The sequence below is a fragment of the Gigantopelta aegis genome, chromosome 15, assembly GCF_016097555.1.
Source record: "Gigantopelta aegis isolate Gae_Host chromosome 15, Gae_host_genome, whole genome shotgun sequence".
In the NCBI taxonomy this organism is placed as follows: domain Eukaryota; kingdom Metazoa; phylum Mollusca; class Gastropoda; order Neomphalida; family Peltospiridae; genus Gigantopelta; species Gigantopelta aegis.
This window is the reverse complement of record NC_054713.1, coordinates 5,224,765-5,252,070: the sequence shown is the minus strand read 5'-3', so window position 1 is coordinate 5,252,070 and position 27,306 is coordinate 5,224,765. Positions and strand designations below refer to the sequence as shown.

Genomic DNA, 27,306 nt, shown 5'->3' with positions numbered 1-27,306 from the left:
ACACACACCAATATTTCTCCTATGGGTCATATACATACAATTTTATGCATTTTCCCCCTCAGCTACGCCTTGATACTTTTAATATGTTGTAGATGAGGTATTTCAGATTTAAAAAACATTCAAATCAATTCTGTTGCAATTACTTGTGGGTTGACCACTTTTTGGAGCTAATTTGACTGGACTAATATTGGAGAAAGCCTATGGTAAAGTTCTTGCCTTTTAGAGTATATTTCACTTTGTTTAAAAAACAACGCCCGCCGCCTGCATTTTTGTTTGTTTGTTTGTTTGTTTGTTTGTGGGGGGTTTTGTGTGTGTGTTTTTTTTTTTGGGGGGGGGGGGGGGGACGAGACATTTACTCTTAATTAATGTGTTCTGGTTCAGTGCTGTTGTATATAATTATTAAAGGTGCATTTTCGTGGTCTAAAGAGACCATGTTTCACTACTTTTACATTTACTTGTGACAAAACATTGAAATTGGTTTAAAACTGCAGTCCCTGGAATATTTTTATTATTTAAGCATATGGAATAGATGATCCAGTTCTGTTTGGTACATATAAGATCCACCACATCGCTATAGTTTCGCAATGCTCGCTTATCTACATTATCTAGGTCAACTACAAACGATTTGCGCAACATTTATCAAGACTATATGTTATTTCTATTCATTACTTAGACCTAAAAAGGTGGGTGGGGGAGAGGGGGTAAATGCGCGGTCGGTCTAGGATCGATCCCCATCGCCGGGCTCGTTCCAGCTAGTGCGCCATGACTGGTATATAAAAGGCCATGGTATGTGATATCATGTCTGTGGAATGGTGCATATAAACGATCCCTTGCTAAAAAAAAAAGAAAAAAAGAAGTAAAATGTAGCGGGTTTCTAAGGCGCGTGTACACTAATTTCAGCGTGGTTGAGCGAAGTTTATATGGGGCCATGCTCCCCCAGAAAATATATTTTCATTTTTTTTTAGCTTGGGCAGGTAAGGGTTCGACCCCCAATACCCCTTCCCCCCTGCACATGCACCCGTTTCCTCTTAAATCAATATGCTCAAACAATGATGTCGTTAAACAAAACAAACTAACTTTGCCCTTTCCAAGCGAAAGAATATTTATTTGAATTTGTCGATTTTAACACACGTAAAATTAAGAAGTGAAAACGTTCATTGTCTACTTTAGTATATTTTATTAAAAAATGTATACATGATCAATATGTTACTAGTATACAAACTAAACTTTGAAAGTTCTACTGACACTTTATAAAATATTAATTCTGAAATAGGAAGGTACGCTTGTCGATAATACGTTGTCAAGATCAAACCGATTTTAACGAGACTCTAGTACCGTATCCTCAGCCGAACGTTCTTCGTACAGCGCGAGACAATCTGATTAAAATTAGCTCTTCTGGTCTACCAGTAGATCTAACAGCATTGCGTGGACTCCCATGTCCAGGTGACATTTCATCTATAAATAACAATTTAAATATCGACCAATTACACTTCGCCTTTTATAGCGTTATTCGGGGGCATACAAATTCTAAAAATATCGGGCGAGACTATTTATGAAATAGGCGAACTTGTTGATCTATTTCAACATTAAAAAACACGGGGGAACGTGCAGTAATAAACTGTGGATTGTATACTAGTATAAACAGTTTGTATGGCTACACCATCACGGGGTTGGGTTTTTTTTTACTTCTTGAAACGAATTTTATATAAAATTTTATATTGAAATTAGTTTCCGGCATACTTCGTAATTCACCCGAATCATTTCGTATACCCTCGGCATAATCCCGAATGTTTTCAAATTCTTTTCAAATCACTGGCATGATTTTGCAAGTAAGGTTTTGATTGGTCGAATGAAAGGTCAATTGGACATGAGCTCCAACGGGTTGCTTTTAGATCCACATGTAATAGTGGAGCTAATTTTAATTAGATTGAGCGCGAGATTTCTTATTTCATTTTTTGAGACGAACCCTACAAATTGAAATTGTCAAACGCACGTTTTAACTGAAACTGACAACAGGCTGTCGTTTGTGCGGCACAGGTGACGAATCTTGCGTATACTTTTGATCTGTCCCGGGTCAAGCCCCTGGCTATCCAGAGACAGGCCCCGGGACGGACATACTCGAAACTCTAGTGGTATATGAGCATGTAAACATTATTCGCACTCGCACTCGTATACTTTTGACGATCTCCTTTCATAGCGAACACACACGAGTTTTTTAAACGTGCATTTGAGCTGGTATTTCATATTTGTACATGATGTTATAATATGGTAACCAGAGACTTAATTTTAAACAATATTTTATTACCGCCACATTTGCGGTTTTGGATTGGCTAACAAGCAGACGCATATATATTAAGGCCTCTCCGTAAATGTTTACAATACAATTAACGTATTTCATTTGTGGCTAAGATGACAAAAATAATAGGAAGGGAGAGGGAGGGAGAGAGAGAGAGAGAGAGAGAGAGAGAGAGAGAGAGAGAGAGAGAGAGAGAGAGAGAGACAGGGAAGGAGGGAGAGGGGAGGGGGAGAGGCGGGCAGGTAGGCAGGCAGACAGACGAAGGATGTAAGAATTACAATAAGCGAAAGTAAAAGTAAACGCAATGAATGGTTAGCCTAATTTATATTTCAAAACGCTTGTAAGCTTCTTATAATTGATCTGGTATAATTTCTCTGTAATGTAAACGAACATATCAAAACTGTTATGTTTTATGACTGCGTAAACAGTGTCTTCCCAAAGATTCACGGTTTAACAAATAGTAAACTGACAAATCGTCGAAATCGTTGTAGAATATCCATTAAAACAGCGGTCAAAGATGTATGCCAAACATTTATGTGCAAACTTTGACATTCATCCAGTCACATGAAAATCGCCGAGTTTCGAACCTACGATGCCACGGATGGGTGCAATGACATGCTTGTGAAGACAAACTGAATTGATTGTTTGTTGTTTGTTTGTACTTATATCCAATTAAGGTTCAAGCACGCTGTCCTGTACATACACTTGAGCTACATGGGTTGTCTGTCCATGAATGTGGGTTAATAGTTAGTTTTGTTAGTGGTTAGTGAGAGAAAAGTTGGTATAGTGGCCTTACACCTACCAACTGAGTCGTTAAACTCACTCTGGGTGGGAGCCGGTACCGGGATACGAACCCAGTACCTACCAGCCTTTAACTGTGCTCACTGGCTCAGTTCGGTACTGACTTGATGACGAAATGTCTAGCTGGTAGCGCCGACTTGGATTTGACATGTTTCCATATCAATTAGCACCTACTTGTTTATTCGGAGCATGTATTAATTACACTGTGTACACCATTTAAATGTTTATTCGGAGCATGTATTAATTACACTGTGTACACCATTTAATTACAGCAATTAATCACAAATTACCTCATGAAGAGATTGGTGCGTTTGCGACAAATCGAATTTACAGACACCAACAAATCTGATTTTAATAGACTGGTACCGAAACAAACTATTGTATAACAGCGAAAAAGCGAACGATTCAAGCGACACGAATGCTAAAACACCAGTTGTAACATACAGCGTGTTTTGGTGAGTTATTTAGGGGTTTTCCGTTTTATTTTGATACGATTTAGTTATGAGTAGTGTTGTGAATATGCTATAAATATTGTATTTATGGAGTAAATCGTATATTGCTATGTTTTGTGAAACAATTTTCACCATCTTTGATGTAGTAATCCGATTCTGAGTTAAATTATTTTACTGATCATCCAAAACATCATTCAATGATTCATTGCGAAATTCATACCCCGATGATTATGATACCGGCGCATTTTACAATTCTTAGTCATCAGTAAATCGAGTTAGTAATCGGTTACGGAATTATTGTGAGATCCATAAATACACATCAGGTTTCTCAGTTGGGGATATGTTTTTCAGCTTCTGACATGAAATAGGTCACTAGGTGGACTAGTTCACCAAGGTAAACATCTACGGTCCGTTTTTTAACATTTTGACATTTATTGGACCCGATGTTTACAACTTGAACAGCAAAAACAAGCGTGCAGTTTCCGCCCAGATTTCAGGCGGAATCGATACAACCATGGAATTAATTATTTCGTGGCGAAATATGAGATGTACCAATAAATATAAACACTTACTGTATAAAGAAAACTTCCCGAGTCACGTTTTACGCATAAATAGACAGTTTGTCCAAATAGTAATCCTGCATTAATCCAATTTTCAGTTACGAACAAAATCTCGAATATTCCCGCCAGCCATTGTGAGCATATTTAAAATGTGATTGAAAACTGTTGGTGGAATCGGATTATTTTTATTATTATTCGTCTCGGGTTCACGAGTTTATTCCACGATATTTAATGGAATATCACGTTTTATAATAATAAATAAATAAACTTAATTAATGAATAATATTGTTTAAAAATCAATTAATTGATAATAAATTAATAATAACAATTAAATTTAACTGAATAAAACTCCTAAAATAACTAATGACCAGTAATTATAGCTAAAAAAAAGAAATGAAATTAAAACAAAAAAGAAGAGAAAAAAAGAAGAAAAAAAACCTTTGAAACACATGTAAGCAATGGCCTGTAATAATAATATTTAAAAACAATTACTAAAGGAAATAATAATTTTGGAAAAAGTAAATAAATGAAGGCCTTAAAATAAGTAATGACCTGTACTAACAATCATTATTTTTTTAATAATAATAAAAAATAATAATACACCCCAAAACTTTAATGTGATAATATTATTAACAATGCTTATAATGCAACCCACACAAAGCACATATGTAGAAACAAAAATAACAAAATAAATAAATTTAATAATCAATTCCATTCAGTTCCGCAATATTTCTTTTTACGTAAAATGCTTGATACGAATAATTCTCGTTCCGCAAAATTTTCATTCCGCATTTTCGATGTGCCAGGATAAAAATAGTTTTCAAATGTTTAAATGTGTCATCTTCAAACATCTAATCCTGGAAAGGTTACCAAAAGTATTGTACTTAATATTTTTGTCTAAAATTTATTAAAATATGTTGTTGTACGTGTTGAGGCTCTTAAATAAAGCACATATGCCTGATTTTATTAAATCGTGATTGCAAATGGAAAATTCGATCCAATGGATAAACGTTACGGCACAGCAATAAACATCACAATAATAAATATCGTGCCGGAGACGTTTATCTTGATGAACTATAGGTGGACAAACATTTCAAAGTCCAGTAAATTAACAATAACTTGATATTCTCAGAACCGAACATACGGGTACTTCGACCCCTGGCCGTCATTGTTTATCACGTGACGCGGTGAAGCTTCTCCTTAGTTACGTATGGTTTGATAGTGAAATGAGGCAACTTTGGTCGATCGTTTACAACAGTTAACGGTCACGATGCCTAAAACATGTTGTGCAGTTGGCTGCATAAACCACAACATGATGTTAAAAAAAATATCTTTTTACAAATTTCCAAAAGAAGAGACTAGGTGCCGCTTGTGGGTAGGGCCATTAAAACGACAAACCTGATGGAATTTCATGGCTTCCCTCACAGAATGTGACTACGTTGACTTTAATGTTGTTGCTTGTTGACACCAACAGATTAATTTAGCAAACAAAATGGTTAAAGCATGTGCAGTGATAAAAACCCCACATTATACTGTAAATAAAATACACAATTCCATCGTCTTCCATGAAAAAACCCCCAACAAAACGATGCATCCAGTTCTTGAATAAAGAGTATATTCCTTTATCATTAAATTTGTGTGGTCTTTATTTTTCATTTAATCATAGTTGCTTGGATATTATCATAATTTTCTTTGATCTTAAGATAAAAGTAAATGAATTCTGTTACCAAATTATGTGACATAAACTAAAAATAAGTAAAAAATGATGTAAGTTCCTTAAAGTTGTAATAACTTAAAAATAACCCCCAATAATTTAAATCAATCAAAATGTTTGAAATTAAATAGAATTACAAAGTAATGGGTTTGATTTGTAAACAAAGCCTGCTGACCTATCATGTGTCCTAAATCGCTCCAAAAAAACCTTGCACTTCCCCGGTATCAGGTCGTTTCGCCCTTATTCCCGATCGCCCCGTGTCGTTTCGCCTTCTGTACAGGGTCGTTTCGCCCTCATGTTTATGTTTGTGAATCGTGAATAAATTTGTTTACGTGACTCTAGTTGCAAATCAGATATAGGTTATCAATTTGTAACCCTTTATCAACCATAAACACCATTTATATGTATATGTTATTATGTGCAATATTTTAAAGAACCCCTCCCCTCACACCATCCCAGTTCCTACGGGCCTGATGTATTTTATATTAATAAGTACAAAGACTAGCCTACACAATGATATTGTCGATAGGACATATTAGTTATAAAGTGCTTTGATGTGTGTGGGAGGGAGAGGGGGGGGACCGCTTTTTTGCAAATTTGCGAAATTGGCCTCTGTAATATCCATTGACGTGTCATGTTTACATCTATGCTGAAGAAGATTTATGATGAAATATTAAAAGGTCCATTTGCTTCAGTTTACATTTAAATACATGCAGTTTTCTGCTGTCTGCCATTTTGGTTTTTTATGGAATACTCTTCAATAGGGGTGAAAGACTCTAAAATATTAATATAAAATCAATGGTCTCTAGTGGTATCTTTAAACAATCAAATAATATTAATAATAATAAAATAATATGACGTTGTCACATTTGCATTTATATCATAAAAAGTCAAAATGGCAACCGGCACAAAATTACATGCTTTTTGCCCTATGCGATCTCAGCGAAGTCAATACAGGTGACATGGTTATCATCTAGTATGTGGAATCCATGCCATTGTAATTGTTTTTTTACAAGATTTCTGTCTGGACAAAATGTGGGTAAAATCCAACGAAAAATAAAAGTAGGAGCAATTTATTGTAGTTGTCCACATTTTGTTTCGGACTTTACGTTTAAGTCTACAACCTTGTTGCCTGTTAGGTGACTATTACGACCAAATTATGGGTAAAATTATTTTTATATACCAAATTTTGCATACTAAAACCACCCCAATACATAGGGGCGAAACGACTCATAATGGAGGACGAAACGACTCAATTCTAAGGGCAAAATGACTCGGGGCGAACAGGAATAAGGGCGAAACGACTCGGGGTCGAATAGGAATACGGTCGAAACGACCCGGATTCCACTTCCCCCTTGTAAAAATCTGTCTTCATCGGTGAAATTATTACATTTTTCTGTAATAAATGCATCATTATCTTGAAATATTTACTTTGCATTGAAATGGATTATTTATGAAGTCAATGTGATCTATATATACATTTAAATCGCCCCAGAAAAAGATGCCTTGATTGGCCAGTTTGGAAAATTTCTGCACTGTGACCCACATGACCTCTTGCCTTCCGCTTCATGCCGAACATGTTACACTGTACAGATTATCATCAAACATCACACAGTATAAGATTAAATATAGTTAAATAAGTCAACATAACTTTTGAAGGTGTCCCATACATATATAAGTGCGATTCTGCACGTTGAACTCAAGTGATATTTTCAAAATGATATGAAGTGAAAAAATATTGATCAATTTTTTTTGGGGAAAGACTAGATCAGAAAGGGATATCTCTACTACGTCATAGGTTAATAATCACCAGGATTCTCCTACTGTGAACCAATCTTCTAACACAGCTAATTGATTGCTAAAACAACCATCACCGATAGTGTGTATTCCCACATACCTACATGTATATGAAAGAATATGTATGCTGGATAGCCCGAATACCCATCCATTAGAGAGAGCTAGCTAGTTCGATACTTCTGCCGTCAACCGAGTTTGACGTCATACTCAATTCTGTGTATGAAACAAGGAGTGTTTGTTGTCATGTTGATCACATCACATTAGCTCTGTGTTTAGCAGGTGAACTCATAATTTTTTTTAAACCGAGAACTCTCAACATCACTTTAAATCTGCCAACCTTTTTCATATTAGATAACCAGGAAGTGAATCAGCAAATTTGGCAGTCTGATTGGTGAGCAGGTTAAAATCAATGTTAAGAGTTATTTAGTGGATAGCACTTTCATTAAAAAAAAGGACCAGTTGATACTCAAGAATTTGGAACAACTTGTTGAACTTCTATTAATCTACAGCAATGGAATACTGTCTTAAGTAACACTCGGTTGACAAAAACGTTGAGTTTGCTTTTTTAAATATTGTGGAAATGCGATGTGGCCAACTTGGTCACAAGGACTTCCTGTTTTGCACATTGATGTGAATCTGACATCAAGCTTAGTTGACTGCTGCTGAATCAGACTAAGAACAGGGCTGCAGAAATGAAAAATATTTAACTAGCCCGCCGGAACCAAAACCAGCTAAACTTTATTAGTCCACCAGAATTTCTACTAGTCTGCGAGTCTATAGAACAATATATTATTAACAATATTTTAATATACAGTGTCTTCCCTTCAAATTATATATAGAGAGAGAGATATATTGACAAAACAATATTAAGAACATCTGGTGGGTGATTAACATCACGTGTCAAATCAAAAAGACAGGTAGACAGTCGGGATTGTAGTTGCATTTTTAACTTGTCCGTCAGAACGTTTACTCGCATTTGGTGAGCGGGCGAGTATTTTCTGCAGCCCAGAAGTAGCTAGATGGACATTAATATCACTCTTTATTCAGAGTCAACTCTAAATTATGCAATTCTGCCAATCACTGGATAGGCAAAGATTCCCACTCCTGAAGATAATAGGTACAACAATCATCCTAAATACTACATTGTATGTTTAGTGTTAAATACCTTCACATCAATCATTTTCGAGTTCGCTGATAACAAATATTTCACACATTAATCACTAATTAATGCACACATAATAGGAAAAAAACTGACAGCATCCCAAAACATCATTGAAAGGGGGTGCTATCTGATTTCTTCCCCAAAAGCTCCTATAGATCTTGCTACCTTTGGGAGGTCAGTACATTTGCCTTCGGAAAACTCAAACCTGTCCTTTTTGGAATTTTTTGACCTCCATGTGACCTCTTTACAAAAACCTGGATCCGCCCTCCCCCATTTAAAATTGAGGGGAGTGATTAAGTTTTTTGGGGAGACATTTAAGGTATGTAGTACTATATTGAGCAATGATATTTTACCTTTTTGTAGTTTAATATTATTTCAAAATTCACATGCTAAGGAGAGCTGAAAATTACTCTGCTTCATCTAGTCTCAGGGGAGTTATAGGAACACGTTTTAAACAGCAGTTCTCTTACTACATGCATATAATGTGTCTGAAAAGATTTTAAAATGGATCTATTAATTTCAAAGAATTTAGGGTACACAGTTTTACCCTTTGTACTTTGTACTCTCTAGCAGAACACCAGAAACTACATGTATGGTACAGTGTACACAGTTGTTGTTAATTTTACAGGTGTATTTTCCGACTCGAGTGAAATCTGTAAAGTACAAGTTTGTGAAGATAAGTGACAAGATGGCTGACTGGGGTTCCCTGGTTGACAAGCAAGAGGCGGCTCTCACCTCTCAGGTTTGTTTCTTTTTCTTTCAACTTATTTTCGTGCTTATATCCAATTACGGTTCAAGCACGCTGTCCTGGGCACACACCTCGGCTATCTGAGCTGTGTATCCAGGACAGTGGGTAATGAGAGAGAAGAAGGTGTAGTGGTTTTACACCTACCCATCGAGTCGTTAAAAGTCGCTCTGGGTGGGAGCCGGTACCAGGCTGTGAACCCAGTACCTTACCAGCATTATGTCCGATGTCTTAACCACGACACCACAGAGGCTGGTTCTCATCTTTGTTTCTTGCTGCATCAGAGCTTGCCCTGTGCATTGCCTTGAATTAGCCAGTTCCTAATTTTCATACAACATTTAGCCTTTAGATAATGACATTTTCTTTAAATTAACCACATTTCAATAATTTTAAGAAAATATATTGTACTCTACATAACTGAAAATTAGGTAAACCAAAGTGTATTCCTGTGAGAGCTCTGCTTACTGTATCGGGGTTCACCTTGTGCATTGCCAAATTAGCTAGTTGCTAATTTTCAGACAAAATGGCACATAAATATAATATTATGTAGTCTTTAGCTAATAAATGTTCTTTAAATTAACCACTTGAATAGTTTTCAAGGAAAAACTGGGTAACACAAAATTAGTTTTGGGGGACAGAGTGAGCCCTTTTTTAAAGACTGAAAATCTGAAATTAGCCAAGAGTAATCAGTTGACCTCTTTGTTTGCCAATGTCGCTGACAGCACTTGACACCAGGACTGAGAGGCAAATACATGTATGTTCAGTTTACAAACAGTTTGTAAAATAGGAGTTTTCTAATAAGTGTATTCTTTAATTAAAAAAAAAAGTTATACAATTAACTTTATTTACAATTGTCGACAGGCCCACTGGGCTGTTTCTTGTTCCAGCATGTGCACAATGACTGGTATACCATGGTATGTGCTATCCTGTCTGTAGGATGGTGCATATAACCGATCCCTTACTACTAATGAAAAAAGGTTGCAGGTTTCCTCTCTAAGACTATGTTAAAACTTACCAAGTGCTTGACATCCAGTGGCCGATAATTAATAAATCAATGTGCTCTATTTGTGTCGTTAAACAAAACAGACTTTAACTTGTTAATTGCAATTGTTCTGAATGGATGATGCCTCCTACTCTTCGCTATAAATGCACATTCCTTTCCTCTGTTCAGGTCGAAGGTTTGAACATCACAAAGCCAAAGACGACATCGTCCATGCCAGCCTCCACGGCCATCAGTTCCCACCCCACGTCGGGTGCGGGGGATGGCGATTCACTTCAGTATAAGAAGCCGTTGGTGTTTGGAGCACCTTCAACAGCAGCAGCATCAACTACAACAACAACAGCAGCTACAGCTACAACAACAACAGCAGCAGCTACCACTGCATCAGCGTCCGCAGCACCGTCAACAGAACAGAACACATCGGCAGCAGCAGCAGCCAACGCTGCCTCTGGTGATGCTGAGGAAGAGAAAGGTGTGTAGCCATTAAATTCAGGGCTCTACATTAACTCTGAACATCAACTTTTTGCTTAAGACATTGTGGCGAGCTGTAGCCCAGTGGTAAAGCGTTCGCTTGATGCACGGTCGGTCTGGGATCGATCCCACGTCGGTAGGCCCATTGGGCACCATGACTGGTATATCAAAGGCAGTGGTATGTGTTATTGTGCATATAAAAGATCCCTTGCTGCTAATTGAAAAAACATAACCCATGAAGTGGTGACAGCGGGTTTCCTCTTTCAATATCTGTGTGGTCCTTAACCATATGTCTGACGCCATATAACTGTAAATAAAATGTGTTGAGTGCGTCGTTAAATAAAAACATTTCCTTCCTTCAGACCAGTGTTTCTTCATGTTTAAGCCCATCCCATACTACTACAGTGTGTCGAAAAGAAAGATAAGAAGAAAAACAAATTGTATTTGAAAATAACACTGCAATGTCTTTATGAATGTAACCACTTTTTAAATATCGGCATAGAACAGAATCCCTCTATGGCAAATCAAAGTACCTCAGTGGATCCATTCAACTGATTGCGGGGTTTTTCCCCGTTCCAACCAATGCACCACAACTGATCAAAAGCCGTGGTATGTGCTTTCCTCTCTCTGAGAAAGTGCATACAAAAGATCCCATGCTGCATTGACAAAAATGTAGCGGGTTTCCTCAGGTGACTGACTACATGTCAAAATTACCAAATGTTTGACATTCATCAGCTGATGATTAATAAATCAATGTGCTCTAGTATCATTAAACAAAGCAAACTTTTACTCTCTAGGGCCAAATAAAGCATATTGATGGAATCTGGTCAGCGCATGTGTTGATTTTGGCCCCTGTGGGTCAACATGTAATATTTTTTCTTCAAATTTACCAATGTAGCTATAACATCATCATCTATACTAAAAATAATGCTGTATCGTCTTGACTAATAATGTGCAGTATCATGGTATTGGGGACAAAGTCGAAGTAATTAAAGTTACATAGGCTATATGGAAAGTGTGAAGGAAAGAGTTAGCCAATTATAGGCAGGGCTCGAACTTAACGACGGCACCGATGGCAATTGCCATCATTAAGATATAAATTGCCATAGGCCAGGAGCATCACTGATGGCACAATAGTGCCGTCGGTAAATCTCCCCAATAATGGCAAAATGTTTTCATCTGATGTACATTAGTTACCAGTATATAACATTAGTACATTTAAAATATATCTACATACAGCAAAATAACCTTTCTGTATTATTATTTTTCAGTTGCCATGGGCAGGCGTTAAATTGCCGTGGGTGGTCCATTTCACTAACTGCAATTTTGTTTTTAAATTGCCATGGGAGATACATTCTTAAGTTCAAGCCCTGATAGGGTGCCAAGGCAAATGAGAAATGAGAGGTCACAATGGCCAATGAAGACGGACTAATAATAAAAAAAAGCCCACATTGCCGCATCAGTTTTGGAACTTCGGTCTAACCAGAAACCAACTTTATGTTTTTTGTTACCTAAACCAGATACTCCTTTAAGCCATACTTTTAACTTGGACCTATAAGTGTCCGGTTTAAAAATGTTTCACTATATTGACAAAATTATTATGAATGTATTCATGAATTTAACACTGTGATATGTTGTTATTATTTTATCAATTAAAAATGATACAAGAAGGACAGCATTATTTGCAGTTCGTGTCCTAATTTTGGTTATTAAACCTAAGGCAACATTTGCTGTGGCCCTGAACACTTAAAGTTTGACCCGTGGAAACGTTGTATTTCAGAAACCACAGCTGAAGAAAACTCTCTTCTGAGAAAGTTACTACGATCCAAGCTGGTGACGGGAACGACCGATATCGAAATTCTGCGGAGAGATCCGAACTCTCCTCTCCATTCTGTCAAGTCCTTTGAGGCACTGAACTTGTAAGTTGTTTCTTAAATGGCATGTAATATCATGTTTTATTATCAAGTGAGAATAAAAATTTAATGTCCATCAATGAAATGATTTAATCAACAGAATAGAACTTTTAATGTCCATCAGTGAAATGATTTAATCAACAGAACAGAACTTTTAATGTCTGTCAGTGAAATGATTTAATCAACAGAACAGAAGTTTTAATGTCCGTCAGTGAAATGATTTCATCAACAGAACAGAAGTTTTAATGTCCGTCAGTGAAATGATTTCATCAACAGAACAGAACTTAATGTCTGTCAGTGAAATTATTTCATCAGCAGAACAGAACTGATGTTTCTTAACAATGAAAGGAACCCTCGTTCGAGTCGTGTGAATGTACATGTAGATTCATTGTAATGAAATATAAAGGAACCAAATACAAATGTTTGTGTAAATGACATTTCAACACATTTAAATTGTGGGGTTTTTTTTGGTGCCTGAAAAGCAGCAAGGGATTTTATGAAAATTCACTTTTTCATCGACAGAACAGCAACATTACTGAGGGTGATCACATCTTGAGCAAGCACTCTTATCTGAAATAGGAATATATGCAAAACACAGCCAAAACACTACATGTACTAATGTTGACAAAAATGAACTAATTTAAGTTTGAAATATGAATAAGAAAGTAATAGTGTGTGCACATTTTAGTCTTTACACTTTAAAAGATGTTTAGTGACATTTTATTTCCACCACCCCTGTGTAGAATTCATGTTTTTCAGTTTTACACCTCACTGCATTGAGTAAGTATTGACACAAAACCTCCATTAATATATTTTTGAAGATATTGAACGTCTTGAAATACAGAATATTGATCCGTTTCTATTTTCAGACACCCGGATTTGCTGAAAGGCGTATATGGAATGGGATTCAATGCACCTTCCAAAATCCAGGAAACAGCTCTTCCAACGTTGCTGGCCGATCCGTAAGCTGGGCCCTGCTAGTCCGACTAAATATAACAATAAAATTACTTCTGTGTTTTTACTTTCCAATTTTAATATCATATGTGTGTTTACTGTTTCCATTTCGCTGCCAAATATGTTGTAATATTAATTAGCAAATAATATATCAAATGTTTTGCTTTTATTTACAAGTGTACAATACATTTTTACTTATTAATTGATGACCACAGGGCTCAAACTTTAGAATTTGTCTCCCATGGCAGTAAAACAAAATTACCATGGTCTGCTGATGGCAGTTTTGATCCTGCCTGTGGGAATTTTTTTTTTTTTATAGCAAATAAACATGACTGAAAGGTTATTTTGCTGTATGTAGACATACCGGTACTTCAAATGTCCATATGTTATACACTGGCAGATAATGTACACCAGGTGTATACATTTTGCCACCATTTAGGAGCTTTACCAACTGCACAAGCATGCTGTCGGTGATGGTTTTGACCTACAGCAATTTATATCGCAACGACAGCAATTGCCGTCTTTAAGTTTGAGCCCTGTGATCAATGTTTGACTTTGGGGAATTTTACATCATCATGGTGTAAATAAACTGGCAACTGGCACACCAGGTATTGATATATCTGCCTGAACTACTTGGGGTAACGTGAGTTAAGTTGAATTTGAATAGAGAATGATATGAGTCTTCTCCAGTCTTTGCTTTTAAATAAGTTCATTCTTGATTAAAAAAAGAGAAAACGACAATTTGTAAGTTATTGTGGTTGCTACTTATTGTGATGGTAAATGTTAATTTTTTTTTTTTTTTACTACCACAGCCCTGCTAACATGATCGCACAGAGTCAGAGTGGAACGGGAAAAACTGCCGCGTTTGTTCTTACAATGCTGAGCAGAGCTGATATGTCCAAAAACTACACACAGGTAACCTTGAATAGTGTATTGCTAACCTTTGACAATTTTCACAAACTAGTCGTACATCAACTAAACATTGTTTATAGTTGCAACTATGGATGGTCATCATAATGCATGTGGAATATTAACACATTTTTAAAAATTAAATTCTTTTTAATTAATGGGAGGGGACGTAAAGTACTGGCTTGATACGCGGTCGGTTTAGCATCGATCCCCCTTGGTGGACCCATTTTGGCTATTTCTCTTTTCAATCAGTTCATCACTACTGGTATATCAAAGGCCATGGTATGTGATATCCTGTCTGTGGGATAGTGCAAATAAAAGATCCCTTGCTACTAATGAACACATTTAGCGTGTGTTCTCTCTAAGACTTCCAGATTACCAAATGTTTGACAACCTGTAGCCGATGATTAATAAATCAGTGACCTCTAGTGGTGTCATTAAACAAAACAAACTTTAACTTTTTAATTAACTGTTTGTTTTAATAATTATTGATTTTTTAAACATGCATTAAGATTAACATCTATGGGTGCAGTTGTCAGTCATATTGAATATGTTTATAGTAGTCAACACATTTAATTCCCAAAAAAATCGTTTTTTTTCTCTTTCAGTGCCTTTGTCTTGCCCCGACATACGAACTCGCCCTTCAGATCGGCGACGTGACTAAGGAGATGGCCAAATTTATACCGCAGTGCAGCATCGGGTATGCCGTCCGCGGCGAAAGAGGTGTGAAGATAATGTTAAACTCTTAGAAAGATATTTAACAAGCTCTGCGGCAGTGTCGTGATCCAAATCGGGGTTTGAAGGGTGATCTAGCTCAGTCAGTAGAGTGCTCGCCTGAAGTGCTTCAGTTGAAGGATTGTCTCCCCTTGCTGGACCCATTCTTCTCTGATTGGGACAGAGATTTTCCGGGAATATTTTGTTAGTATCACATCGCGATTTGCTACATACGTTTCAGAGATCGCTACACAATTTTACAACATTAAATAGTATTTGCTAATCAATTTTTAATTGAATAGAAATATCACTAATCAAGATTTTCAAAACAAAATGTACCCTGATCTTTTATATGCACTATCTAACAGATAAGACAGCATATACCACAGCCTTTGATACACAATTCGTTTGGCACTGGTTGGGATGGGGGTGGGACCCAATGGATCTGCCGAGAAGGTTCGATCTTAAGTCGAGCGCTCTGCTAACTGCGATTTTTTAAGTGACTAAATTACATATTGAATACATTTTCTTAATTAGAACATCAATTTCTATTTATTCAATGTGTTTATAGTTTGAAAAAACAAATATTAGAAAGTAAACTGAAGTTCAAATGTTTTTTTTATTTAATATGTAATAATAGTAAGTAACTATTCTCTGTTGGAAACCTCTTTAACACTGGCAGCAACATGTATTTATTGCACACGTTTATTTTGCACAAGAACCTATACCATGAGATCACGTAGCGGTCGAGTGGTATGTTCTTTCACAAAATAAACAAATGCAATAAATAGGAAGCGAAAACAGTGTATGTGAAGTTCTGTATTTATTACATACATTCTTTTATGTTTTACAAAAATGTTTTTTAATTTAACATAACAACACATTGTGAAATCTATGATCAAAACTCCATTCATGGATTTGCTTAACATTAAGAATCGTACTCTACAGCAGCCTTGTGTAATGTTTCAGATACGATGTGACGTCATTTGTAAATCATATATGACGTTGGGTAAATAAAAGGTGCTACATGTGACTGCAGTAAAAAGAAAAAGGGAATTCCCCATTTAAAAGTTCTGGTCCATATCGCACATATGTGAGATAAAAAATAAATTTATCACACGGTTTCAAAATGTCTTTATCACTATAGTAAGATTGAACAGGTATGTAATAAATACTAATACATATCGAGTTTGACTTACATGACAGTTTACCCATTTTTAATAAAGTTATGGACCTTGAATTTAGTAGATTGTTAATTTTAGTCTTATTTATTTTTTTAAATCTTAGTCCAGAAAAATCAGAAAGTTCCATACCAGATCGTGATCGGCACCCCTGGCACGGTGATGGACTGGGCAATCAAGATGAAGGCGTTCGATCTCAAGAAGATCAAGGTGTTCGTTCTCGACGAGGCCGACGTGATGATCGCGACCCAGGGTCACCAAGACCAGTCACTGAGGATAAAGCGGTAAGTTTCTACCTTTCTCTGTGGCTCTAATTTGGCATTATTTATCAGTCCCCAATTGGAGGTGACTATAGGTTTCATCTCCGTCCTTGTCTGCGTTTTCTCATTCCAGCCAGTGCTCCACAACTGGTGTAACAAAGGCTGTGGTATGTACTATTCTGTCTGTGGGATGGTGCATATAAAAGATCCCTTGCTGCTAATCGAAAAGAGTAGCCCATGAAGTGGCGACAGCGGGTTTCCTCTCTATATCTGTCTGACGCTATGTCACCGTAAAAAAAATGTGTTGAGTGCGTCGTTAAATAAAACATTTCCTTCCTTGTCTGTGTTTTTTCACCATGCCTTGAGATATTGATTTGAAATTTTGTTTGTTTATTTATTTATTTATTTATATGTATATTTTGGTTTATTAACTTAGTTAATTTACTTATTGCTGTCAATGGATCATTTGTTTACAAGTCAGCAAGACCTAAGCATAACGTCTTGATAAAATTCATTGTTTAACGTCGAGCTACATTTGTGCTAATCATGATGACGTAATATTACCAATGAAGATGACTTTGGAAATGTGATTTACTGTCAGATTAAAATGTTATTTTAGAAGTGTTATAGATAAATACAGTTCACTACTTGTGTATTTTAACATGTAAAATACCAACCATGTCTAGCTAATTGATATTTTTTAAGGCTCTGCCAATCAACATATTCTTAGTTGATATTTGCCATATTAAAAAAACCCCCACTCATGACAAATCCTATATATATTATTATTTTTGTTTAATATTTCAGAAACCTCTCTGCCGACTGCCAGTTGCTACTTTTCTCTGCGACTTATGACCAGGAGATGATGAAATTCGCCCAAAACGTCATTCCCAACAACCCGGTCGTCATTCGGCTGCGTCGCGAAGAGGAAAGCCTTGACAACATTCGCCAGTTCTACATTGAGTGTAGGAGTGCGGACGACAAGTTCCAAGCATTATCCAATATTTATGGCAGTATTTCTATAGGACAGTCAATGATTTTCTGTCAGGTGGGACATTTTCAGAAGCAATCATTTATATCTGTGACGTTAGTTAGGGGAAATCCAGGTCTCACACCACTAAAAAGAATTTTGTTTGATAAACGTTACAAATATGTTCAGTATGTCCTTCAATTATTAAAAAAGGGCTAATTTAAACCACAATATAAAATGTTATAGGCTCTTTTGTGTCACAATTAGCTGTTGACTAATTTGTCTATGGACAGGGTTAACCCAGGAAATCTGTTTCTGTTGTTAAACTGTACATGATTATTAAACAGAAAAGGAAAAAAGATGACAGTTTGAGAAGAAGCACAAAAAATAAAGTTAATATCTCATTTTAAAAACTGGTGGCGGGATTTAGCTCAGTCAGTTGAGTGTTCGCTTGAGATACTTGCATCGCAGGATCTAACCACCTTGATGAATCCATTCAACTAACTGGGTTTTTTCTCGTTCCAACCAGTACAACTGGTCAAAGGTCGTGGTATGTGCTTTTCTGTCTATGGGAAAGTGCATATAAAAGATCTCTTGCTGCATTAGGAAAAATGTAATAGGTTTCCTCTGATGACTATGAGTCAGAATTACCAAATGTTTGACATCCAATAGTCGATAATTAAGTAAACAGTGTGCTCTAGTGGTGTCGTTAAAAACAACACAGCCTTTAAAGTGACATTTTTCTGCCCACAGTACTTAATGCTTGTCCATAAGTTAAGAAAATAGTTGAAAACAGAGATGCATACATTGAATGTCACGTCTCCCCTCTCTTTCGAGTTACCATACCCTTAGAGTGAATGGGTTCAAACAAATCCCCTATAGATAATTATTAGAATCATGTAAATTTGTCGCATATTAAAGTCTAGAAATTGTGCACCCTCCCCAAAACTGAATAAAAACACTAATCCTAGGCTGAAATATGACCCTACATAAAAACATGAAATTGTTTTTTGATCACAGAATGCATGAACGTTTAACGACACCCCTGCTGTAAAAATACATGCTAGGTGTCAAACTAAGGCCCATTGGGCTATTTCTTGTTCTAGCCAGTGCACCATGCCTGGCATATAAAGGCAATGGTATGTGCTATCCTGTCTGGGATGGTGCATATAAAAGATCCCTTGCTACTAATGGAAAAATGTAGCGGGTTTCATCTCTAAGATTATATGTCAGAATTACCAAATGTTTGACATTCAGTAGTTAATGATTAACAAATCAATGTGCTCTAGTGGTGTTGTTAAACAAAACAATGATGTGGAGATCAATATCAATATAAAAATTCAAAAGTTCAAATAAAACACAGTGTAAAGAGTTTTAACGAATGCTCATTTTTGTGAATTAAAATTAATTCAGCTTGTGGAACATAATCAATTTCTGTTTCTATTATGTGTATATTTAGACAAGACGGAATGCGTCATGGCTTGCAGAAAAGATGACCAAGGAAGGACATGCTGTAGGAATTTTGAGCGGTGAGCTGTTGATTGAGCAGCGGGCAGCCATCATCAAACGATTCCGTGACGGGAAGGAGAAAGTCCTCATCACAACCAATGTGTCGGCTCGAGGTTTGTTTTACAGTTTCAGGGAAACCTTTAGAAACAACACTGTTCTGACCATGTTAACAGTTGGGTTTAGAGAAGTGGTCTGTTTAATGGAATTTGATTATATATTAAAATCTTTCTAAACCATATGGTACTGACCATGTAAAAAGTCTGCTTTAAAGAAATGGTCTTTTTTGTCGAGTTTTTTATATACAGTGAAATCTTTCTAAAGCAAACACTATCCTGACCAGGGTTTCTAAAGCAAACACTATCCTGACCAGGGTTTCTAAAGCAAACACTATCCTGACTAGGGTTTCTAAAGCAAACACTATCCTGACCAGGGTTTCTAAAGCAAACACTATCCTGACCAGGGTTTCTAAAGCAAACACTATCCTGACCAGGGTTTCTACCAGAGTAAAATTACGTACCCTAAAATCTTTGAAATTAAATGGATACTTTTTTATTTTCTTTTTCTTTTTTAGATAAATTATAGTAAGAGAACTGCTGTTTAATATTTGTCAAAGTAGATGAATGCAGGGTCCAATTTCAAAAGATTTCAGATCCATAACCAACTAGTAGGGACACTTATGATCTGGGTTTTTTTTATTATGTACCCTCAAATTATTTCTCAGCAGAAAGCCTGCTGACCATGTAAAAACTTTGGTTTAGAGAAGTGGTCTGTTTATCAATGTTTATGTAGACACTGAAAGCTTTCTGAACCAAATACTGTCCTGACCACATAGAAAGTCTGGTTTGGAGAAGTGGTCTGTTTATCGAGATTATGTATATACTATACTATACTATATAGTGAAACATTTCTAAACCATACACGGGAAATTATTTATTTAACGACGCACTCGACACATTTTATTAACGGTTATATGGCGTTGGGAAAACACTGTCCTGACCTGTAAACTATATGGTTTAGAGAAGTGGTCTGTTTATTGAGGTTGTGTATACAGTGAAACGTTTCTAAACCGTACACTGACCTGTAGACTATGTTATGAGAAGTCTGTTTATCGAGGTTGTGTATATAGTGAAACTTTTCTAAACCGTACACTGTCCTGACCTGTAAACTATATGGTTTAGAGAAGTGATCTGTTCATCGAGGTTGTGTATACAGTGAAACTTTTCTAAACCGTACTCTGACCTGTAGACTGTGTGATTAAAGAAGTGGTCTGTTTATCGAGGTTTGTAAATGCAGTGAAACCTTTCTTGAAAACAAAAACAACTATTTTCAAACAACGTAAATATTGTATTTTCCTGCAGTACCGTTTTTACGGGGGGGATGGGGGGGTAAGGAGGTCATACTGGGGTGTGTTGAAACTATCCATTTAGCTGTTTCTATTGACTGAATATGATGGATCAAGCAAAGTCATATCCGTATAGTAGTAGGATATAACTTTTGATGTCACGCGTGTGACATCACAGGCATAGCTACATTACAAAATCACTCATTTGACCTCTAGGTCATCGTGCAATGTGGCTGAAATAACAGAAATAATAGCTTTCCCCCTTAATTTTTAAGAAAATAACTAGTTAATGACATAGTTAGTTCAGGCTGAATGAGAAATTCAGCTCGGCAAGCCTTGCATAATTCCCCATTCTTACCATCACAGGATATAAAGCCGATATCCTGCACCATTAACTAGTTCTTCTCTAGTTATCAGGGTTTCTGCTAAAGGGTAAAACGGGTATGGTGCCATACCCAAATTTAATTTTTTTACAGTTGACTTTTTCACAAAATTAATTACTTTTATCATTACTGTATGATTTTCTTAACCCTAACACTAAACTTAACCCATTTTCTTTCTTGGGGAGGTCCCCCATACCCCCTATTGACTGTGGTTACATTCAGTTTCATAGTGTCATACCCAAAAATTTCTTTCTGGCAGAAACACTGATAAGTTATATATATGAACAAAATAAGAAACTTCCGCTAACTTTTCTTGAACATAACTTGATGAAAACAAACCGGGGGAATAATTGTTATATATGGGTTTAAAGAGTGTTCCATGATGCATTGTTTGGTGCAAAAATCATGGCCATAGGTTAACAGAAACTGGGAGAAATTTTGACCAAGTGTGGTAAGGGTTAAAAAAATAACCTACCCACTTAATAACGGGTATGACCACCTCTTGAATTGACCACTGCAGTGCATCGCAGGCGCATAGAATTGACTAAAGTGTTGATTTCTGCCTGTGGAATATTGTTCCATTCCTGAATGAGCGCTTGACGAAGTTTGTTGACGTTAGCGGGTGGGTTGGGACGACGCCTCAATCGTCTGTCCAGACTATCCCAGACATGCTCGATGGGGTTGAGGTCAGGACTTTTAGCAGGCCAGTCATCAATGAAATCAATGTTATTTGTCCTAAGAAAATTTACAGTGTCTCTAGCTGTATGAGAGGTGGCATTATCATGCTGAAAAATCGAAATGTTGGCGTTGTTATGGAACAGAGGAATGACGTGATGAGCGAGAATGTCATCGCGGTAACGTTGAGCATTTAAATTGCCATCAATGACGACTAGTGGTGAACGATAACCATGGGCAATGGCTGCCCAGACCATGACACAACCCCCATCCCCGAAACGATCTCGTTCAAGAACACAACAGTCAGCATAGCGTTCATTTCTCCTACGGTGATGAAAATTTGGATTCATCCGAAAAAAGAACGGTATTCCAGCGTCGCCGTATCCAACGAGTGTGTACACGTGCCCAATTAAGACGATTTAGACGATAACGTTGCGTTAAAACGCATCCGACGTAAGGACGTCGTGCATGTAAACCATTCTCCCGCAGACGATTACGAAAAGTTTGCCCACTGATTCGGTTATTATGAAGCCCAGGTGTGTTAGCAGCAGTAGCAGTGGCAGTTTGGAATCGATTGCGCAAATGCGTGTTTATGATATAGCGGTCTTGACCACGCGTTGTAACACACGGACGTCCACGACGTGGCAAGTCGTTGGTGCTTCCTGTTGTTCGAAATCTTACGCGAAGATTTCGTATCGCTCGACTAGAACTCCCAACATGCCTTGCAACGTCTTCTGTCGACATGCCAGCATCAAGCATGCCAATCGCCCGTTCGCGTAAATTATTGAGTATTCTTGGCATACTAAAAATGCTACAATGTAAAAAACGTTATTTTTTTTTTACAAATTTTGAAGCGTTTTCGTTCACTTGACAACTATGTCGGTAAGACAAGTAAAACAAATTGACCGAATACTACACGGGACATGTCGAACCATGCATGCACGTGCAAATTGAATTTCACGTTGTCGACGATTAACAGTGCAAAAATAATCGATAACATTCATGAATCCTGATAATACAGCTCGAGGCTAATACTACCTATATAATTTCATTACACAATGAATTCTTTAACACAACAAATACTATATGTACAAATCGGAAGTTTCTTTTTTTGTTCAGTATATATATATATATATATATATATTTTGTTTTTCATTAATTAAATTTTGTTCAATCATTTAAGGTATTGACGTTGAGACTGTGACGGTGGTAGTGAACTTTGACATGCCGGTCACAATGGACGGTCAGCCGGACCACGAAACATACCTGCATCGGATCGGCAGAACTGGCCGCTTCGGGAAGTCAGGTTTAGCCATCAACATGGTCGACAACTCGAGATCTATGGAAATACTTCGGTCTATAGAAAGACACTTCGGTGAGTTTATTTTTGCACAGTTTTATCAAAGTGAAGTTTCGTGTCTCTTTTACATTAGGTGCGGAACATAGCCCAGTGGTAGAGCGCTCGCCTGATCCGTGGTCGGTGTGGAATCGATCCGTGTAAGTAAGCTCATTGGACTATTTCTCATTCCAGCCAATACACCACGACTGGTATATCAATGGCTGTGGTATGTGCTGTCCTGTCCTGTGGTATGGTGCATATAAAAGATCCCGTGCTACTAATGGAAAAGAAATGTAGCGGGTGACCTCGTTAAGACAATATGTCAAAATTACCAAATGTTTGACATCCAATGGCCAGTGGTTAATAAATCAATGTCCTCTAGTGGTATCATTAAACAAAACAAACTTTAACTTTTAACCTTTTTACTAATATTTATTTGATTCATGGTTAAGATGTTTTAGACAGATCTTCTTGTTTTATTACTGGGGGTTTTCTCGCCTTTACGAGGTAAAAAGGTAAAATATAGGTATTACTTTTAGGGAGCAAGCTTCACAAACTAATTGAGAGATATTTTGGAACTACGGGATTTTTGTTAAATATAAAGATTCTTAAAGGGACATTCACTGCAATTTTTAAGATGTTATCGACTAACATGGACTTTTTAACGATTGTAATTATATATCAGATATATTTTCCTGCATAAAATATTAGTGGCTGTATATTAAATGTGTTTCTGATTGTTCTAATATTTGTACTAGATTAAATTTCATTTTATTTCCTAAACTATGTTTTTTTTGTACATACGAAATTATTTGAAGACAAAATCCAATTTGGGCTACTTACAAATATTAAGACAACCAGGGTCCCATTCCACGAAGTGATTTTAGCACTACTATCGCCATAAATACCTACCATCGCAACCTTAATTTTTGTCTACGACGCGACTTAGCTTACTATCGTCGTAAATTACTGTGGAAATTTACAAAAGGTACAAGGCAGTTGTAAGCCACTAACGTAGATGTCAAATGGCAGTTGGATGATGATTTGATAATTTTCTAAGAAAGATACTAACTTATTATGTAAAATTAGATCTAATGCATACCAAATACCTTTTATGAAACTCGGTGTTCCATGAAAAACATTCTAGGCCATATGACCTTCACAAGAAAATACGGGAGATAATTCTCATGTCTTATGCATTCGGCAATTTTCGCTTAGCACACAAACTGACAAAGTTACTTCGTGGATGTCCAATACCAATGAATACTTCCAAGATGTTCCTTAAAATCAGTAACCAATTTATTATTTAACTAATTCACACTTCTTTGCAAAGAATATATTAATCATTAACGGGGCACTTACGACTACCATAAGGTTGCTTTGTGGAATGGCTGTAAAGTTTACAGTGCCAGTTGTAAAACTCACCTTAAGTTGCTACAATTAACCTTAGCTACAATTCTTTTATGGAACGGGGTCCAGAAACACATTGAATATACACTGATATTCTAAACAAGACAATATATTTAATTGTAGAAATATTTTATTAGTCGGAAACATCTTACAATGCAGCAAACTCAGGAATGTCCCTTTAAACTTGACACATACAGGCCACAAAAATTTGCTCGCATGATCATTTTGTTCGCACGGATCTAAATTTGCATAACCTATTTTTTGTTCACACAAAATTTGCAGCACGATTTACTTGGATATAACAGGTTATGAAAAAAGGAAATGGGTTACTTGGATTTATTTCTGTGTAACCAATAAATGGGTCACGCAGATTTTTAGTTCTCAGAGGCCTGTATTTATATATACTAAGACAGTTTTTACAAATTAATGAATTATATACTACTAACAAAATTGATAATTCAATAGGGGAGTTCTACAAGCCGAGAGGCCTTTTGTTTAAAAGGTTAGGTAAAACCTATAAGTTCCCAGGGACACTGAAACCAAAAGCAACATAGGTAGGTAGGTAGGTAGGTAGGTAGGTACATTAACATATAGACAGGTAGGTAAATATTTACATAGGCAGACACGTAGGTATGTAGACAACAATAGAAAACATGCACTGTATATACACGCATGTACACAAACACACAGATGGAATAAAGATTTCTGATGGCTATCTTTTGTTTTTGTTTTCAGGTAGGAAAATAATAAAGCTGGATGCAGAAGATATTGATGAAATCGAAAAGATTGGCACCTGAAAAAAACACCCCAAAACATTGAATTTATTCTGGGATCGGCACATGAACAACATTGAACTAATTTCTTTGAGAAAAATCTTCAGTATCTAGATATCGTTGTTTTATACCACCATGAACAACAACATTATCACAATCATCATCATCATTGCTATCATCGTCATCATTATTATTATCATCATCACATTTTTTATCCTGTAAAAAAACTGTCTTTATCTATATTAACAGTGCACCTGGCAAGTGTTTGAACTTGATATAAAGCTATTAGGTGTGTAGGTTTTTTATTTTAGTTATTTCAGTTGGACTGATAATGATGAGATATATATATTCTAACAGAAAAGAAATAAAGGAACACTTCGTATGGTAAATTAATTTTAATTCACTTTTAACATAATGTGTTTGAAAGACACATGCCTTTTTGTACTGAGTGGAAAAAAATGTTTAATGCTGCTTCGTTTAAGAGCGAACAAAAGCACTGTCCTTGTACTTGAACAGAACATCTTATTTGGACTAGTGAAAATATTGGCAGATTTCTAGATGTTGTTGTCCAGTGGACCAGTGAAAAATTCGGCTTATTTCTCGCAGCATTGTAATGACTGTATCAGTTGTAAAGATCTGATGTGAGATTGAATGTCAGTAATGTGATATATTAACATGTCAGTAACATGGTTGTAATCCTAACACAATGGATGAGGCTTTTGGTTGACTGGTACATGAACTGTTTGCTGTTACTTATTTATCATTGCCTGTATATGATGTGATCAGAATGCAAGTGTAAAAGTAGTTAGATATTCAGATCAGTACCTAGGCTAAAATAGGGTGGGGGTGTCAGTGCAAACATTATCAGGGAACAGTAATAGAGTGTCTTCTCTAGGTAGACAAAAATAGCACTTTTAAAACTTAAGGTGTCCAGTGGTAAAGTGCTCGCCTGATGTGTGGTTGGTCTAGGATCGATCCCCTTTGGTGGGCCCATTGCGCTATTTCTCGTTGTAGCCAGTGCAACATGACTAGTATATCAAAAGTTGTGGTATGTGCTATCCATACTGTGGGATGGTGCATATAAAAGATCCCTTGCTACTAATGGAAAAATGTAGCGGGTTTCCTATGTAAGACTATATGTGAGAATGGCCAAATGTTTGACATCCAATAGCCAATGATTAATAAATCAATGTGCTCTAGTGGTGTTGTTAAACAAAACAAACTTAACTTGAAAACTTAAGGTAGTTTTTCTTATTTATACAACTGCCCTCCTTGCCCCATCACCCCCCCCCCCCCCCCCCCCCCCCCCCCCCCAACTGGTTATGGCCCTAGACAAACCTACAATTAGAGTAAGATTTACTGAAAAAAACAAACTGGATTAATAGGTTTTTCTGGTTTTTGGACTGATGTGACATTTTCTGTACAGTGTAAAAAACACCTCATTTAAATGTTACAATGAGACCAGTTATTTATAATGGAGAGGTTTAGATACTGCAGTCTGTACTAGTGCTGGTACTTTACATGTAATGTTACAATGAGACCAGTTATTTATAATGGAGAGGTTTAGATACTGCAGTCTGTACTAGTGCTGGTACTTTACATGTAATGTTACAATGAGACCAGTTATTTATAATGGAGAGGTTAGATACTGCAGTCTGTACTAGTGCTGGTACTTTACATGTAATGTTACAATGAGACCAGTTATTTATAATGGAGAGGTTTAGATACTGCAGTCTGTACTAGTGCTGGTACTTTACATGTAATGTTACAATGAGACCAGTTATTTATAATGGAGAGGTTTAGATACTGCAGTCTGTACTAGTGCTGGTACTTTACATGTAATGTTACAATGAGACCAGTTATTTATAATGGAGAGGTTTAGATACTTCAGTCTGTACTAGTGCTGGTACTTTACATGTAATGTTACAATGAGACCAGTTATTTATAATGGAGAGGTTTAGATACTGCAGTCTGTA

General features: G+C 36.5%; 1 protein-coding gene across 3 annotated transcripts; it reads left to right on the top strand.

Moving 5' to 3' along the window:
- The first annotated feature begins 3,529 nt into the window (after positions 1-3,529).
- Positions 3,530-25,424, top strand: LOC121390440 (ATP-dependent RNA helicase DDX19A-like). Of its 3 annotated transcripts, none has more exons than XM_041522257.1 (12): positions 3,530-3,552; positions 9,411-9,524; positions 10,699-10,999; positions 12,779-12,917; positions 13,781-13,873; positions 14,678-14,780; positions 15,383-15,497; positions 16,776-16,953; positions 17,737-17,977; positions 19,359-19,521; positions 22,992-23,183; positions 25,293-25,424. In XM_041522257.1, the coding sequence occupies exons 2-12, from the start codon at positions 9,471-9,473 to the stop codon at positions 25,352-25,354; spliced, it is 1,641 nt and encodes a 546-aa protein (XP_041378191.1). In that variant the 5' UTR covers positions 3,530-3,552; positions 9,411-9,470; the 3' UTR covers positions 25,355-25,424. The 3 variants fall into 3 exon arrangements, with proteins under 3 accessions (XP_041378191.1, XP_041378192.1, XP_041378190.1); XM_041522258.1 differs by lacking the exon at positions 3,530-3,552 and adding an exon at positions 3,635-3,823; XM_041522256.1 differs by lacking the exon at positions 3,530-3,552 and having other exon boundaries at positions 9,211-9,524.
- The last annotated feature ends 1,882 nt before the right edge of the window (positions 25,425-27,306 follow it).

Coding starts and splice junctions, on each gene's coding strand:
- LOC121390440 (XM_041522256.1), top strand. CDS start 9,375: ATGGTACAGTGTACACAGTTGTTGTTAATTTTACAGGTGTATTTTCCG. Junction 16,954..17,736: donor CAGTCACTGAGGATAAAGCG/GTAAGTTTCTAC, acceptor TTAATATTTCAG/AAACCTCTCTGCCGACTGCC. Junction 17,978..19,358: donor AGTCAATGATTTTCTGTCAG/GTGGGACATTTT, acceptor GTGTATATTTAG/ACAAGACGGAATGCGTCATG.